The sequence below is a fragment of the Motacilla alba genome, chromosome 23 (assembly GCF_015832195.1).
Source record: "Motacilla alba alba isolate MOTALB_02 chromosome 23, Motacilla_alba_V1.0_pri, whole genome shotgun sequence".
NCBI lineage: Eukaryota > Metazoa > Chordata > Aves > Passeriformes > Motacillidae > Motacilla > Motacilla alba.
Window position 1 is genome coordinate 2,098,680 of NC_052038.1, and position 17,431 is coordinate 2,116,110.

General features: G+C 49.5%; 1 protein-coding gene across 7 annotated transcripts in view; it reads left to right on the forward strand.

Annotated features, from left to right (window-relative positions):
• The window catches only part of SCMH1 (Scm polycomb group protein homolog 1), a 60,485-nt gene that overhangs the window by 11,421 nt on the left and 31,633 nt on the right, over positions 1–17,431 (forward strand). For 4 of the 7 annotated variants that reach the window (XM_038160641.1, XM_038160643.1, XM_038160646.1 and 1 more), the window contains exons 2-6: positions 3,336–3,442; positions 7,218–7,302; positions 9,927–9,995; positions 14,181–14,251; positions 15,489–15,723. In XM_038160641.1, coding sequence (XP_038016569.1) covers positions 7,278–7,302; positions 9,927–9,995; positions 14,181–14,251; positions 15,489–15,723 — 400 coding nt within the window. In that variant the 5' untranslated portion in view covers positions 3,336–3,442; positions 7,218–7,277. The remainder of the gene's footprint in view (positions 1–3,335; positions 3,443–7,217; positions 7,303–9,926; positions 9,996–14,180; positions 14,252–15,488; positions 15,724–17,431) is intronic. The other 3 variants (XM_038160642.1, XM_038160644.1, XM_038160645.1) reach the window with 3 other exon arrangements.

The window sequence follows — 17,431 nt, forward strand, 5'->3', positions numbered from 1 at the left end:
CTGCCCACCAACCTGAAGGTGTTCAAAAGGAAGTCATAAAATCAATATTTTCATTGTAGAAACATGGTGTATCCAAGTTTTTCACGTGTTTTTGTCTTTTAAAATATGTACTCCCATGAGACTTGGCTCGGGGGCTGAGGAAGTGTGTTACTTGTGATCACATCTTCGAGACACCTCAGTGTGTTAACACAAGAATGTGTTTGTGAGGAGCCTGTCATGAAGTCTGGAGTTCATCAGTCCACTTCTTACATGATAGAAGGATAAAATTAATTCCAGAGAATGAGAGATGTTGGAAATGACAGAAAATCCTTTTGGTAGAAAGAGGAGTAAATGGTTTACAGCCATGAGGTATTTCAGATCACACAAGGGGATCAGTACTGCAGATGGAAATACCAGCATTCATCATACAGTGTTACTTAGAAATATTCCCTGGTTTGAATGTAAGGGCTCTCCTGACCTGATGAGGGGAGATGCTTCCAGAGGTGCTGTATCTTTATCAGCCTTTGTTCGGAGCTGCCAAAAATGTGACTTTGCACAGGCAAGGAGAAATAAAACTCCAGTCTTGCTCAGGAAGATGGTAGCAGGGAGCTGGAAGGAACTAAAATCATTCTTTAAGATAAATTCTGACTCACCTTTTCAAACATGGACGCTGATCACTCCTGAGAGTTTACTCCAGGACCCACGTAAGCATTCATTTGGCATTTTGGTTTGGGACTCCTTGCCTGCATGTCTGGCTCCGAGAAGGCTGGTGCTCGGTCCTGGGAGCTGGTCTTTGGCTTCTGCCCAGGCAGGGTCAGCTGGCTCATCAGAGTGCCTTGAGAGCAAGAAATGTGGTTTAGACCAGCAAAAGTTCTGGTGTCCACAGGTCAGACAGAAATCTGAGGAACCAAGTCTGGTGTGAAAACTAAAGTAGGAGTCAGATTGTGCACTGACAGTCCTCTGATTTCATCAGGTGGGCTGTAAATGCTTTTCTTTCTGCACCATAGAAATTTAAAATGGCAGAAAAGGTGTTAAATGAGCAAGCAGGCTGAGTTTGGAGAAGGTTCTTCCCCTAGAGGGTCGTGAGGCACTGAACAAGCTTCCAGGGAATGGTCATGGTTCCAAGGCTGCCAAAGCTCAAGGAACATCTGGAAAATGCTCTCAGGGACAGGGTGGGATTGTTGGGGTGTGCTGTGTGGGATCAGAAGTTGGAATTGATGATCCTTATGGATCCTTCCCAACTCAGGATATTCTGTAATTCACATGATCTGCTTATCATGTGCCTGCTTTTCTGCTTGGGTTGGGATGGCGCTGGATGTGCCTGTGTAACCCACGGTCACACAGGGGCTTCCAGAATGGAGCTGAAACATTCCAGCAGAGAGGCTGGAATGGCAGCACTGCCATCACCCCTGACAGGCAGGAGATTACAGGGCTGCCCTCACATTTCCTGAGGGAATTTGTAAGGGACAGCTCTTTACTGCTGGAAACATTGATGGGGTTTGATGGAAACATCACTGTGAAGAAAACCTCAGCTGAAGCAGAGGTTACATGGAAGGGATTTCTTGTGGCTGCCGTGGTCGTGGTGCTCCAGACCTGTGCTTTTGTGGGGAACAAATCAATGACTGCAGGCACTTTGCATCATGAGAAACTGTCAGGATTCTCTTGTGCAGCCCCATGGGATTTCCAAGAAGCGTCATTCTCACAGTCCTCTGTCAATATGCAGAGTTTCCTTTTTTTTTCCCCCCGATCCTAATCTGTGGGTATGTATCCGACCTAATAAAACCATTTTCCAGCTTCGCTGTTGGTGGTTTTCTTCCTCTTGTCTCCGAAAGCCTCTGGCCTGCTGGCAGTGGCATTGTCCAGCGAGGTTTGAAGCTTGGCACGCTGTCAGCAAACCTTCAGGTTCCTTTTCAATCAAACATGGGAGTGCTGAGATCCGACTTGGATTCCATCCCAAGGTTCACCATAATCATCCTTGTATAATAGGAAGTCCAAACAACCCCAGGAAATAATTCAGATGTGACTGGTGCCTTGAGTGGAACAAAGAAGTGCCTAGAAGAGACATTAAGAGCCTCAGCTCTAACTCTTTTGATAATTATGCGCTCTGAAGGAGCAGAGGCTTTGGAGATAAAGGGATTACATGCATCTCATGAGGACTGGAAAGATGGGATGGCATCTTCCATCCACATTTTCTCATTTTTTGTTTTACTGATATTGCCATTGCCACATTTTGTGGACAAATATTGCAGAGTAGGCTCCCCTGTAACCCTGCAGTTGCCTTCCAGTCTGGCACAGGCAAATTGAATCTGACTACCCTTAGGGATGAGCTTTTGGAAGAGCCTGTTGGCAAGAGCAGTGGGGGGAGAGCTTAATTAGATGAAGATGCATTTCCGCAGTGTTGCTGCGGGCTGTGCGCGCTGGAGAGAGCGGCGCTCGGAGCTGGGGATGCCCCGGGATGCTCTTCCAGCCCTGCCCGCCTGAGAAAAAGGAAAACGCATCAGAGGTGTGAATTTCAGTGTAACCCAGCGCAGGGCTCACCAGGCTGTGAACAAACCATGTCCTGAGCTGCTGTCCTGCCCCTGGCTGTGAGCTGGGGGCAGCAGCCTGGCAGGAGGGCAAGGGCTCAGCTTTTCCTTGCCACAGCACAGCAGCTGAGGCAGTGATGAGGTGGGCAGGGTTTGGCTGGGCACCCAGCCTTGGTTCAGCTCTTGCTTGAGGCCTGGGTACTGATGGCCCACGGGTCTCATACTTTGATACCCTTACAAATGCTGGTTTGCTTTTCAATGTCTGTGTCGTTTCTAAGGTTACTCGTTTACTTCTCTTGATAACTTCCTCCATAAGGAAGTTGCATGTCTATTAATTTGCAATGAACTGTTCCTTCTCCCTGGTATATACTTGGGAGTTTTTTACTTTTGTAGGTTTGCTCTGCTGCGCTGGGAAGGGATAATTTGGAGTCCCCAGTTCTCTCTCTTCGTGCTACTCATTATTTTATATGCCTCTCCTGTGGTCTCTCTCCTTTTCATTACTAATCAGGTCTAGTCTTTTCAATCCTCCTTTGTGTGATAGTTTCATTTTACAAAAGCTGAACTAGTTTCTATCAGCTCAGTTGATGTGATCTTACTCATATCAAAGGTGTTTAACAGCCGCAGTCCCGTGTACTCACTGCAAGCTGAACTTAAATTGTGTCAAGTTCTGTGCTGCTTTGTGAGTGCAAGTGGGAATGTTTGTTACAGCTGTCTTTAAATTTAAATTTGGATGTTTTAAATGAATTAAATATGAACATGAATAATGCAGCTGGTAACTTAGCCTTTCTGCAATTAAATGCAAACTTTTTCATTTTGTCTCTCTGCTTTCAGGTTTTGCTATGCCGCAGTGTTTGTACTGACTCTGCTGTCTTGTAGGAGTGATGGGGAACTAGAGCCCATGACAGTTCAGTGGAGCCCTTGGCACTTTTGATATCTCGGTGAGTGAAAGTTGTTTGAAACTCTGGGAGAGGCACTTCATCTGCTACTAAAGGCAGCAAATTAGTTGGTCTTTTTACGTTTTTAAGGTAGCATCCTGCTGAAATGAATTTGCACATTGATGTGTCCTTTCAGGCTGTAAATTCTGGAAACCAGCATTCCCTAATGCTGTAGTTCATGCTTGGGAGATTATCTTGATCTCTTGAAGCAGGAGAAACACAGCTTCTGAAAACAAGGGGAGTTTTCATTCTGGTGTGCAGCTCTGTGCAAGTGTCAGGCTCTGGAGATGGAGCATTGCAGCGTGTGCTGGTCTGTGGAAATCTCAAAGGTTTTATTTGATGCAACAGTAAGATTGTGTCCTTTGTGCCATGGATCCAGCCAAAAGGTCCTCATCAGGGGCAGGTTTGTGCCTGAGGTGATTCTGGAAGATCTGTCTCTGTGGGTAGCCTGGTTTTGCCCCTTGGATACCAGTCTGTACCTTCTGCTGTTTATTACTTTCTCATTTTTTCAGTCTTCAGTCCCTGAATGGAGTAAAGGTCACATCCATTGGTGCCATGGTGCTCCTGTCCACAGGTGCCTGTGGGCTTGTCTGTTCTGCCTTTGACTTTCTTCTCTCTACACTGAATTCTCCTCACTGGGGCATTTCAGCCTTGTCAAAACCTGTAGAGTGATTCCTCTTGCCATGCAATCCATTGTCAGTGAGATAAAGTCCCTGGGTGTTTCAGGCTGGAAGGAGATTTTGGAGGTTGTCTGGTCCAATGCTGCATGCAGAGATGGGCTGACTTTGAAGTCAGAGTCAACTACAAGGTTAGATCAGGCTGGCAGGGGAGGGAGCTGCTGATGTTTGGAGGATCTCCAAGGGTGGAGATTTTACAGCTCCTCTGGGCAGCAATAAATTACAGTCAGTGGAAATCATCAATTCCCAAGCCCTGTGTTAGTAAAGCCCAGGGGCAGCAGAGGGGCAGCTCCTGTCTGTGCTCCCTGTGACCAGGGACAGGACCCAAGGGAATGGCTGGAGCTGTGTCAGGGGAGGGTCAGGTTGGATATAAGGAAAAGGTTCTTTCCTCAGGAAATGGTCATGACCCTAAGCCTGCCAGAACTCCAGGAGCATTTGGACAACACTCTCAGACACCCCCAGGGTGGGGCTGTTGAGGTGTCTGTGACAGACTAGGAGCTGGATTTGGTGATCCTTGTGGATCCCTCCCAATTGTGATTCTTCAGTGTCTGTCTCCGTGGCTAAAGAAGGACATCCCTGCATCCTGGGGCAGGAGCTGTCCCTGTCCCTGGGATGCAGTAAGGCTGGTGGTCCCATCTGGCTGTGTAGGTCCAGCTGCCCCTGGGGCAGGCAGGCTGAAGCCCTGCATCATGGAGTTTGGCTCTGCCTCTTCTCTAGGCATTACTTGACTCTGAGCACTCAAATTGTTTTGCTTTTTTTCCCCTTGAGTTACGATTTTGCAGGATTAACCCACGTGTTGCTGTCCTGTGGTGTGAGATGCAGGGGGGATCTGGGTGGTGCAGAGCTGTGTCAGAGGCTCATGGAGGCTGGCAGGAGTCAGGCTGGGGCTGTCACATTTGGGCAGTTTCTTGGAAGCCTATTTTAAAGTGCAGTGTCCTGGAGCTGGCACTCATGTGGCTCTCAGCAAAGTGGGACTCCCCATGCAGTTTAAGTCTCCTCCTTTGGGGAAGAGTCACCATTTGTTTCTTTATTTATTTAAATTGGACATTTACAACATCTGATTCTCTTCCATGACATGACATCTTGCTGAGAGCCTGCTGCAGTGTTGGCTGAGGGATACCAGCAGTCAGCTCTGTGCTTTATCAGTATCACAGAATTACAGAATCATTAAGGTTGGAAAATACCTCCAAGGTCATCAAGACTGAACACCACCACGTCCACTACACCAGAGCACTAGTGCCACACCCAGTCATTTCCTCAGTACACCACCACCTCCCTGGGCAGCCCATTCCCATGCTTCACAACCCTTTCTGTGAAGAGATCCTTCCTGATGTCCAACCTGAACCTCCCCTGGCACATCTTGAGGCTGTTTCCTCTTGAAATGTCCTTGTTCCCTTGAAGAAGAGACTGACCCCCACCTGTCTGCCCCTCCTGTCAGGGAGTTGTGGAGGGTGACAAGGTCCCCCTGAGCCTCGTTAGGGTTATTGGGCCATAAGCTTTCACAAACCCTGCCTGAGCAGCTCAAACACAGTCACAATGTTTTTTCTTCCAATGCTTTGGAAAGGAAGGGATCACACATCCCTGCCAGCAGGGCTCTGAGGTGCTCAGGCTGAAGCAGCTTTTCAGAACCCCTCAGAGGGGCACAGGAACTCCTGTGCCACACACATGAGATTTATGTGTGTGGGTACTTGAGAAAGCCCCGCAAACAGCAGAGGGGCAGGGCCAGAGATGGCGTGTGCTTGTCTGGTGCCTTTAGATATAAACACCTTTCAGCCTGGGTTTTTATGTCTAGGGGACTTTTCCTGCCAGGACTGCTAGTCTTTAATAAAAATGACTGAAGAAAATTATGAAAAGAAGCTTTAAAAGTTGTAAATAACCTTTCACATGTAGGCTACCTTCTGCTATTGAAAGGGAAACCAACCTTACTCCTTTCACAAGTGTGTACAGACAAACACACTATTTAGGAGAGAGGCAATAAGTGACTACTGTGCACCTTTTTATTTAAAAAGGATTAAAAAAACAACCAGGATTTTTTTTTCCTTTAGTTTTTAATATTCCTTCAGTATTTTTCTTCTCAGAGTATTGCTCGGTGTTTAAAGAGGCTGTAGTTTGTAGAGCTGTTACAGAAAATTAAACTCTATTTCTCTTAGATTTAGAAAAAGCCTGGTTTTCAAAACCCCAAATTCTTGCCAAGTTGGATCTGTAAATAACCCTTTAAGCAGCTACTCAGTGCTGCGTCCTGAGACAGCTTCCTCCTTCTCCTGACTGCCCCACTGTGAACAAAATGGAATTATATTGATACAATTAATCTTTCATTAGTTAGTGGAGTGTCAAAACATGCTATTCGTGGCTTTCCCGAGGGCTTGTTTGTGGCTCAGCCATTCATTTGGATGTTTTCTGGCAGGGCTTTACGGGTGTGGCAGGCCCTGCCCTGTGAGAGTGCTTGTGCTGGAGCACTGGGTCCCTGTACATGACCACCACACATCTCCCAAGAGCTCTGATTTCTCAGGAATATTTCTTTATAACAAGAATGCAAATGCCTTTGCTTGTTGGGTACGGTCCAGCCAGTTTTCCTCCAACCAGGGAAAAAAAGAAATGCAGCACAACTTGGACACTTGTGGCAGTACTAACAGCAAAAGTATTTCCTGGGTCATTGTCCAATTTCTCATCCTTATTCCCCAGAACTGCTGTGAGCAATTTGAATTGTAAGTGGCAAGCTGGGGATTGCTGTGCTGCTTTGCCAGAGTTAATGTTATGTTTCCATGTGTTTTCTTTCATAAATTCCAGCTCTGCCTCCCTTTGTTAGTGAGTGGGAGCAGCCCCTCCTTCCACACACACGCTCTGGACCCGCTGTAGGGTTAGCACAGAGACAGGCATGTGCTCCCTGTGCTTATTCATGCTGCTCCTGCTGCCATGAATTTGGTGTTGTCCACAAATTGGAGAAAGTCTTGTAGTTTCAGGGGGTGAAATGAGTTGTGTGTGTTCTGTGCTACCCCAGGTGACAGAGCATGTTTCCCCCCCACTGTGTGATGAGCTAATGCTGCAGATGACTGTGTGCTCCAGAATGGGGAATTTTCTCATCTTTATTTCTTTTGTCCTAGACATCTTCAGTTCTGTAAGAGCAGCCCAGTCCCAGGATAAGGACAGCAGCAGGTGGTAGAATGCGGAAACCAGGCCCTCAGAAAGGTGAGCAGTGATGCTTGGCACAGCCAAGGGCCCTGCAGTGAGCTGGCATGGCCTGGAGTGCCTCAGGGGGCTGGCAGTGGGGTGGGAGCTCAGGGGATGTGCTTGGAAGCCCAAAACAGAGTTGTGTGTTTCTCAATCAGTGTGCAGAGAGCAGTTCATCAATCCCCCTGTGTGACAGGAAGAGGAGAGTCCTTGTTTGGGGCATCCCTGCAGCTCGTGGGGCGCAGCGTCAGCAGCGAGGGTGCCCTGCAGAGCCCAGGGCACCATCTGGCAGAGCTCCCAGCAGGAGGCACACCGCCTGTGCTGGCACAGGCCTCCCCCTCTAATGAGGCATGAAACCAGAAACCAGCCTACCTTGTGGAGAGGAAATCTGGCAGGAGGTTACCCTGCCACCAGTCCCTTGGCCCCTCTCACAGCACGTGCTTCCTGGGTCCTGCATCCCCAGCAAAGAGGGTGAAGCCAAGCAGGCTGCCTGCAGCTGAGCTGCTCTGCCTTCTTGTGCTTAACAAAAATATTGATTTCCTTTAGTGCCGTGCCATGCGTGTGCGTCTGACTGGAGTGATCTCATCAGGGAGGAGGGGGGAAGGGAGAAGGGAGAGGATGGAGCATCCTCCACAGCTCTTTGTTCACATCTGCTCCACACTCCCGAGGTTTATTGCAGGAGATTTCTATGCTCGATTTCTCTCCTCCCTTTATTTTTTTTAAATGTCTCCTTTGCTTCTGTCGTGGTTCATCTTGCAGCGGCATTATCCTCTTCCTAACACTGCTTGTCCTTTAATGAAGTGAAAAGAAATGAAGGAAAGCAGGGACTGGGGAGACCCTGCTGTGAGGCAGCTGGAGGGCTTGGCAATAAAGGAGGCTGGTTGATTAGTCAGCAGCGTGGCCGAGGCCCGGGCTGGCTGGATTCAGCCTCACTCACAGCTTGTTCTCTGTGCCTCTGCAGCCTCCAGCCAGCCTGCCTCTGTGACCTGGGCTCAGAATGCCAGGCTGTAGGTTGCACAGGCAGCACCTGCACCGTGCACATGTGGGTTTCTGTCCTACTTACCTGCTTTTTTAATAATGCATTGAACTTGCACTGTTTCTTTATTTGTCTGCAGAAATTCTTGTTTCGCTCTCTTTCTGCTGCTTTTGTATCCTGCTTAATGAGGATTTTTGCATGTTAGAGGTTAAGAACAAAATGTACCTTCACCTGCAGAGTATGGTGATAAGCTCCTTTGAGTGCATGGATGCTGTTAGAGCCGTCCTGCAGCACTGAGGGGAGCCTTACCCACCCAGGGGGCTCTTTTGCTTCTGACTTAGATACTTTATGTCCTTTATTCTTGCTTTCTTAGGGACATGGCACAATACCGTGCCTCGTGGTAATGCATTTATTAGTCAGGGTGTCCTTCAATCCTTTTCATTCATTTATGTCTCTCCAAGGAGGCTCTTTGTCTGGCCCATGTCTAGTGACGCTGTGGCCACACTCCATATGTCCCTCGTGTTCATTTAAGGGATGCTGATCTGGCATCCCTCTCTTGGGCTGGAGGCTGTTGGAGGCAGGGTGGGCATACCCCACTTCTTGCTCTATCATTTTCCAGAGCAATAAAACCTACATGCTGTCCTGTCTATTGCGCTGAAAAGAACATGTCAAGAAGAGAAGATTGTAAAATGATTGTCCCAAAGCAATTCCAGACACATCAAGACACCCCAGGCCACTTTAGATGCAGCTCTTAGCCTGCCTCTTCCAGCTGCTGGTCAGATTTCAAACCTTTTCCTTTCACAAAGGAACTGTTTTTCATGGGGGCAAGGCACATTTCATAGGGCACTACCAAGCTACTGTCTGCAATAGCCCCAAAAATGATCTGTAAAATAAAGGAGCTGGAGGGCAGCAGCACTCCCAGGGTGCCAGCCTGGCAGCAGCAGGTTGAGGAGCTGGCTCAAGGTGAACTCTGCCATGGCACAGGGCTGGGGGCCAGGATGAGCATTCCCCACTTTTTGCTCTATCACTTTCCAGAGCTGTCTTGAGAACTTCAGTTTTTTTGGAGCTCTGAGACCCAAAGCTGTCATGAGCAAAGACAGCTCAGGTGAGCTGCTCTGCAGAGCTGGTGCTGCTTTGCTGTGTTCTCTTCTAAGCTAAGCTGCAAGGGACACAAGGAAACCTGGTGTTTTGTGTGGAGAGGGCACTTGGGCAGATTTTCAGAGAAGTCCTCTCCCTGTCACCACAAAGGGTTGAGTTTGCTTGTGTGGAATAACCTGGAGTAGATACACAGGGAGCCTGAAGATCCACATGAGCCATTTTTAGTGGCTGTTAGTTTGTTCCTCTCAAACCCTTCTTCTCATAGCTAAAATGATGGAGCCCTAGCAGTTTGCTGTTCTTTGTTGTTGCTTGTCACTGAAGGAGAACAGTGGCTGGTAGGAACCAAACAGGGACTGAGGTGCAGATGTAGATACCTCCTGTCAGGTGCCTGCACGAGCTGTGGAGAGGAAGGGAGCACACCCCAGAGATAGAGGCAAATCACCCATGGCACTGGGGTCATGACAGGGAGGGCACTGCTCTCCTCTGACGTGCCTGGAACACAGACAGTGCAGAAGGGTGCATTGTCTGGCTCCTTTCCCTGACACAAATGCTCTGTTTCTTGTCTCAGCCATAGACTGGAAAGATGGTAAAAAGCACAAGTACAGCCGCCCGTCAGAGTCTCCCTCCCAGTACCAAGGTAAGAGAACTCCCTTCTCCCTCCCCCCTTTTTTTTTGCCCTCCCTTCTCCCTTTTGCAACTTCTGAAGATGATTTTTTTGACAAAAGCATGGTGCAGCAGTGAATATTGGTGATAACATGCAAGAAACTCTTGAGTGATTCATCACCGCCCAAAGCTTGGGCACATCCTTGTAGAGTTTGGGCCTGGAGAAGAGAAAGGTCTGAGGAGACCATAGAGCCCCTTCCAGTGCCTCAAGGGGCTCCAGGAGAGCTGAAAAGGGACCTTGGACAAGGGTCTGAAGTGACAGGACAATGGGAATGGCATCATACTGTCAGAGAGCAGGGTTAAATGGGATATTGAGAAGAAATTCTTCCTTGTTGGGCTGGGGAGGCCCTGGCATAGGGTGCCCAGAGAAGCTGTGGCTGTCCCCTCCCTAGAAGTGTCCAAGGCCAGGCTGGATAGGGTTTGGAGCAACCTGGGAGAGTGGAAGGTGTCCCTGCCCATGACAGTTGGAAAGGAATGGGCTTTAAGGTCCCTTCCAACCCAAACCATTCTGTGATTCTGCACAGTGAGGGGGAAACTGCAGATCTGGCACAGAGCACCCTGTAATCCAGGCTGGAAGGAGTTCAGGTCAAAGCTGCATTGGGACACCTCTGAGGAGAGCAGGACAGAGCAGACAGCACCCTGGTGTTTCAGAGCTGTTGGTTTTGACTCACACACAGTCACATTTTGCTGAGCAGGACGCAGAGCAATGGGACTCATGTCACCAATGGAGCATGGGCAGCTGGATTGATGGCTGCCAAAGTGCCAGGGATGGGGTGGGGTGGGACAGGCAGGAGCTGTGCCTGTGGGAGAGCTGACCCCTCAGGAGGCCATGCTCAGACATCAGGGACAGCCACTGTCACCTGAGATCTGCCAGCCCAGACGATGCTCTGCTCATTTTCATAGCGAGCTGGCTCAAACTGTGCTGCTTTCATGTGCTGCCTTGGTGCTCCTTAGCAGCCACACATATGGGCTGCAGACTTTAATGGGATGCCTTGATCTGGGTAGGGCACGTTCTCCTTCACAGATGTGACCTGAAACACACATGTATTGTTTCAGTCGGATTGATGACCCCTCGGGAGCCAAAATGCTAATGGGGCCCAAACCAGACTTCAGTTAAAGATATAAACAGAAACTCCGTCTTCATTTAAATTCTGGGCAAAGGATCAATGTTAAATGCAACATGAAGAAAACCAAAACATGAGGGTGCAGAGCTGCATTGTTCACAGCTACTGCAGTTTGACCCCTTGGGTTTGTGGAGTGTTTTGTTTGGAGTAAATATTTTTGGAGGTTAAGACATCAGAGCCCAAATCTGACTCTCTGCCTGGAAGTAATATCTGCCTTTGGCATGAGCACACGACAAGGAGCTTTCCCAAGGCAAGCACAAGTGACAGACAGTCACCCCAGTGGCTTTTCCACAGCCAAGTCACAGGGAGTCACACGGGTTCCCAGTCCTTGGCTTTTGCTTGGCTCACAGATGGAGTTGCACAAACAGAGTGTTTCTCATTTAAGCATCTTCCTCTCTTTCCTTCCTGTGAAGAAGATCCAATGTGCTGGAGAGAGGCAGAGAGGGACTTGGGACAAGGGCCTGAAGAGCAGGGTTTCCCCTCACGCTGAGGGTGTGGTGGCAGCTTCCAGCTGCAGTCTGCAGTTTTTACCTTGGTTTGAGGGTAATCTTGAAAAACAAGTGCAGGTTCTACCTGTGCTTGCCCTGCCATCTGTGTGTGAGGAGATGGCTGGTAGAGAGCAGAGAGGGAGGGAAGGCTAAACACTGCTGTATCATCAGCTCTGTCTTTTCTTAGAAGTCTTTCTGCTGTTCCTGCTTTTCTTTGCAAAATAAATCACCAGAACCATTAGTCATAAGAATAAGAGAATCACAGAATATCCTAAGCTGGATGGGACCCACAAGGATCATTTGGTCCAACCTGTCCCTGCCCAGACCCCCCCAACAACCCCACCCTGGCCATCCCTGGAGCTCTGGCAGCCTCGGGGCCGTGTCCATTCCCTGGGGAGCCTGGGCAGTGCCAGCACCCTCTGGGGGAAGAACCTTGCCCTGCTCTCCAGCCTGAGCTGCCCTGGCCCAGCTCCAGCTGTTCCCTCAGGTCCTAGAGAGGCTGCAGTTCTAGTGCTGTGTGTGTCTTCATACAGTGGTTGAATCCCAGCAGGCTTTAGAATTAATCTCAAATAAGTTCCATGTCCAAACACTATTTTTAGAGGCCTGCAGCTGTGTCAGAAATTCTCTGCTCCCACTGGGGTTGTGCAGCATGGATCTGGGCTGTGGGGTGAGCTGCTGCAGGGAGCAGGATGGCCTGGCGTGGTGTGGAGGGAGTGAAAAGTGGGAAGATTAAAACCATGACAACTTTTAATAGTGATGGATTGAAACCAGCTGAGGGGAGTTTGTTTGGGGTTTTTTTTTTAATAAAATTGTCAAGCACAGCTGATCCTGTTCAGGCTGCTGGCTCAGGGCCTGGGGCTGAGACTGGCACTGCTCACCCAGGACTGTCACCTGGGTATCCTCTGTGTTCTGGGAACAAGAAGGGCCACCCCAGTCTGAGATGAGCCCAGATCAGCCACCAGAGTTAAGAGATGGGATGCATAAGGCATTTCCAGGCCAGGAGTGCCCAGCTTTGCTTTGCCTGGGTGTTTACTCCACATTATTCATACAAAGAGTTTCATTGACAGAACCAAGTATAAAATCATATCTTCAATTAAAGCAAAAGAATTTTGGTTTTGTGAGAGCATCATTGCAGAAGCTCACTGAATTTCTTCATTCACCCAGTGTGAGACTGTGGCTGAAAGGAAAATATGTGCCAGTGGATGGAGCTGAGTACTCTGGGGCATGGAGAGTGCTGTCAGTCTGGAAACAGCAGTATTCAGCCAGTGTGGCAATGAAACTGTATTTTTTTCTGTTCATTTTCCCCATTTTTAACAGTCTGCTAGTCATCTGCATGGGAGGTGGTGAGAAAGCAGCATTCCTTGTATTTATTGAAGCTTGTAGATTATGAAGGCTCCTCTGTGCACGAGGCAGCACTGAAGCAATGTGTGCTGACCTTACTGCCTCCGTTTTCAGAGGTGTGGTGTATGCTGCAGTAGCTAAAATGGCTCTTAACGTAGCTTTTGTTTTGAAAATAGACTGATTAAGAACTTGCCTGACTCGGGGAAGCAGTGGCTGACTTTAATTGTGCTGCCACCACTGCTCTTGAAATGCCTTGAAAACAGTGGTCTCCCGGGAGCTGTTTGGATGAATACAAGTGAATGTCATGCTGGAAGGTTCCTCTCCCAGCTGCTCGGTTTAAATGGCAAAAGTCATGATTTGCTTGGATCACAGGAGCTTTTAATTCCTCATTTAATAACAGGTTTCCCTGGGTGGCATATTGCTTTTACCCTTCCTGCTGTACGTGAGGAAGGTGCAGGCAAGGATGACATGCACTTCCCCTGGCAGCAGCACTCGGTGGAAAGGGGCTTGGAGTTGGGTGTGAGATATTGGGCTCGGTAAATCCCTGTTTGGAGAATCCCTGCTCCCATCCTGTGGACTTCATGGCACTTCAGGAGGTTAATTGCTGACCTGTCCACTTACTGTTGGGGTTGGGCTGATCCCTGGCCCATGGGGTGGGCTGTGTCTGTGCTGGACCAGGGGGACCATCCAGTCACCACAAAGCAGATTCCTGTTCTAAATCCATTATTTAGAATCGTGGGATCACAGAATGGCTTGGGTTGGAAATGACCTTAAAGATAATCTCATTCCAGCCCCCAAGCTGTGCTGCTCGTAGCCCACGGTGACTGTTTGCAATCCCCAGACTGAGTGATGTGTTTAATGAATGGTTTTTAAGGGACGGTTGTCTGGAGGACTCAGCAGATTCCCATCTGTGCTGGGTGTTTTCCATTAAGTTGTAGGTTGTTATCCCAGCTCTGTGCAGCCCCTGCTCGGCAGCGCCGAGGCAGGAGGATGCCGAAGGCAGCGCTGGGCTTTGTTCTGCCTGTCAGTTGCAGTTGTAAATCTTCTGTGCTCACAAACATCAGAGGTTCTTGGTGAAAACATGTTGCCTGTGAGCACCTCCTCTGTGAGAAGTGCAGAATTACCAGCTTAGGAGTCTGGCCAGTTCTTTTGCTGAGAATTTTGCTCATCCGTTCCTATTTGAATCCTTTTGTTTTTACTTCACAGGTCACTTCACCTGGGAGAAGTACCTGAAAGAGACATGTGCCATCCCAGCTCCTGCCCATTGTTTCAAGCAGGTAAGAGGGTGAAAACAAGAAAGGTCGAGGGCTGTGGTCCACTGGGGTCCCAGAGTCCTGTGCCTGGGATAGGCCCCTGGCTTGGAAAGGAAGATACTTAAGGATATTGGAGACTTAACAGAAATGCAAGTGCTGAAGCAAAGATTAAACAGATGCATTTAGAGTAGCACAGAAGATTTTCCTCTCAGATGTGCATGTTGGCAGCACGAGTGTGCTATTAACTCTGTCAAGCACGGGCCCTTGGAGAAAGTGTCCTGAGTAGGCTGGGGTCCAGCTTTTGCTGGATCCTGCTCAATCAGGAGATTTTCAGCAGAATTCACCCAATTGTTGTGAATTGATGACAGAATAGCAGCCCCTGGGCAGCAGGTATTGAGCCCAGAGGTGGTTGTGCTGAATACAAGGGGTGCAGGAGTGAATCAGTGTGGGACACCCGGGTCCAGGCAGAGGGGAGAGTCTGTGTGGGTCTGGGGTTGGCTGGGTGAGTCTTCCCAGGAAAGGGTTAATCCGCTACACTGGGCACTGGTCTGGCTGCACCTCAGATCCTGGGATCAGTTTGGGGCCCCCCACAACAAGGGGGCTGGAGCATGTGCAGAGAAGGGAACAGAGCTGGGAAGGGGCTGGAGCCCCAGGAGAGGCTGAGGGAGCTGGAAGGGGCTCAGCCTGGAGAAAAGGAGGCTCAGGGGGGCCCTTGTGGCTCTGCACAGCTCCCTGACAAGAGGATGGAGCCAGGTGGGGTCAGGCTCTGCTCCCAGGGAGCAGGGACAGGAGGAGAGGAAACAGCTTCAACTTGTACCAAGGGAGGGTCAGGTTGTATATCAGGAAAATTTTTTCACTGAAGGGGTGATCAGGCCAAGGAAATGTCTGTCCAGGGCACTGGTGGAGTCCCCATCCCTGGAACTGTTCAAAAAACCTGTAGTTGTGGTGCTTGGGGGTACTGGGTTAGTGGTGGGCTTGGCAGTAATGTGAGAGCAGGTGTTCTGCAGCATTAATGGTTCTGTGCTCCCAAGAGGACAGGCTTTAGTTGCCTAGATGATGCAGGATGGAAGGATGGGGGTCTGTTACAGACATGCCAGGGCTTGCTGAGTTCTCTGTGGTGCCTCTGTGCTGTGCCTGGAGGGGCTGTCAGCCTTCAGCAGACTCCGTGGGCGCTCCTACTGCTGGAAGCCTTGTACCTGAGCTGGTGCGTGCATGCATTGGCAACCCTGGCTCTGACTGGCCCCTGCTGCACTCTTTTCAGTCCTACACTCCACCTGCAAACGAGTTCAAGATCAGCATGAAGCTGGAGGCCCAGGACCCCCGGAACACCACGTCCACGTGCATCGCCACCGTGGTGGGGCTGACGGGCGCCCGCCTGCGCCTGCGCCTCGACGGCAGCGACAACAAGAACGACTTCTGGAGGCTGGTGGACTCTGCTGAGATCCAGCCCATTGGGAACTGTGAGAAGAATGGAGGGATGCTGCAGCCTCCACTGGGTGAGTATTGCCGCCGGTCTTCTGGGCAGTCAGGACTTGGTGAAGGGAAGGAGAGATCCTGACTCCATTTCAGAAGGCTGGTTTATTATATTGTGATATATATTACATTAAAAAGACCACACTATAACTATACTACAAAGAACAGAGAGAAAGATTCATCAGAAGGTGAGACAGGAATAGAAAGGAATGAATAACAAAGTTCTGTGACTGCCAGAGAGTCCGAGAGCTGCTGCCTCCTGGATTGGCCACCAAGCAGAAACATCCCACACTGACCAATGGAGGAAGCACCTGCTGCATCCCACAGCAGCAGATCACAAATTGGTTACACTTGAAGCTGAGGTCTTCTCAGCTTCTCAGGAGAAGAAAATCCTAGCAAAGGGATTTTCACAAAATATCACAACCACAGGTGAGCTGGAGTTCAGCTGTCCAGCGAGGGTCAAGCTGATGGTGGGGAAGGCTTGGGGGTTTTTATAGATCTGTGCTTGGGACAGAGGCCCACGGCCTGTCCCTGCCTACTCTGTGGTGCACATAAGGTGTATAAACCACACCAGGTCTGTATTTCCACACAGACACATGGACAGGGAGATCCTTTAAGAGTGTAGATGAAAGAGGTCTCTGCACCAAGGTGAGCTGCTTGCCCTGGTTGCAGCTCAAGCTCTGGATTGTTTGCCAGAGAAGCTGTGGCTGCCCCCTCCCTGGAAGTATTCAAGACCAGATTGGATGGGCATTGGAATAACCTGGGATAGTGGAAGGTGTCCCTGCCTATGGCAGAGGGGTGAAACTGGTTGATCTTTAGGGTCCCTTCCAACCCAACCTACCCTGTGATTCTAGGATTCTACTTGGACAGGAAACATAATGACTGTTGAGGTTCACAGTGACTTTAATCCTGTCTCATGTGAAGGGACACTTGCAATAGTTCAGAATTATATTTATTTAATTTTGCTTGGCTACAACATTATAAATAGCCTGGACAGTCTAACACTTCTTCCAGTCTTCTGTTAAACACACAACACTTTCCTTTTTCCTTGATGCTAGCCCAGTGACAAGCTGATTCACTGATTCTTTCCTGCAAAATTAACCTGCTTTTGCATTCTGCTGCCCAACACTTTTAGTGTCTTCATAACTCTCTCAATTAGCATATCCCCAAATAATATGTTCAAGGCCAGGCTGGACAGGACTTGGAAAAATGGTCTAGTGGAAGATGTCCCTGCCCATGGCAGGGGGTGGGATGAGATGAGCTTTAAAGTCCTTTCCAGCCCCAGCCATTCAGTGATTCTGCTGCCCGTCTCTCCCAAAGCCCTGTGGCCGGTGGCTCCCTCCCGTGCCGCGGCCAGCAGAGGGCAGGGAGTGCAGGTGAAGCAGCCCTGGCTGTGTGCCCGCCTGTGCTCTGTCACCTGCTAGGCCCTGGCCAGAGGAGAGGGCACGCTCAGGTGAGATGATAGGAAAGAATCCTTCCCTGTGAGCGTGGGGAGGCCCTGGCATAGTGGCCCTGCCTGTAGCAGAGGAGTGGAACTGGATGATTTTGCACCCAGCATGAAGACAGGTAACTGAGCTAGTGCTGCAGTTGTCCTTCCTGCCTGCAGAGTTCAAGGGCCTGGAAAACCCAGTAAGGGTTTCTCTTTCCTGTAGTATTTTCCATGTGTACACATCTGCTGCTGCTCTTTCTTTACGCAGATAATTCCAGTGACAGCAGCCAGGGCACGGCTGG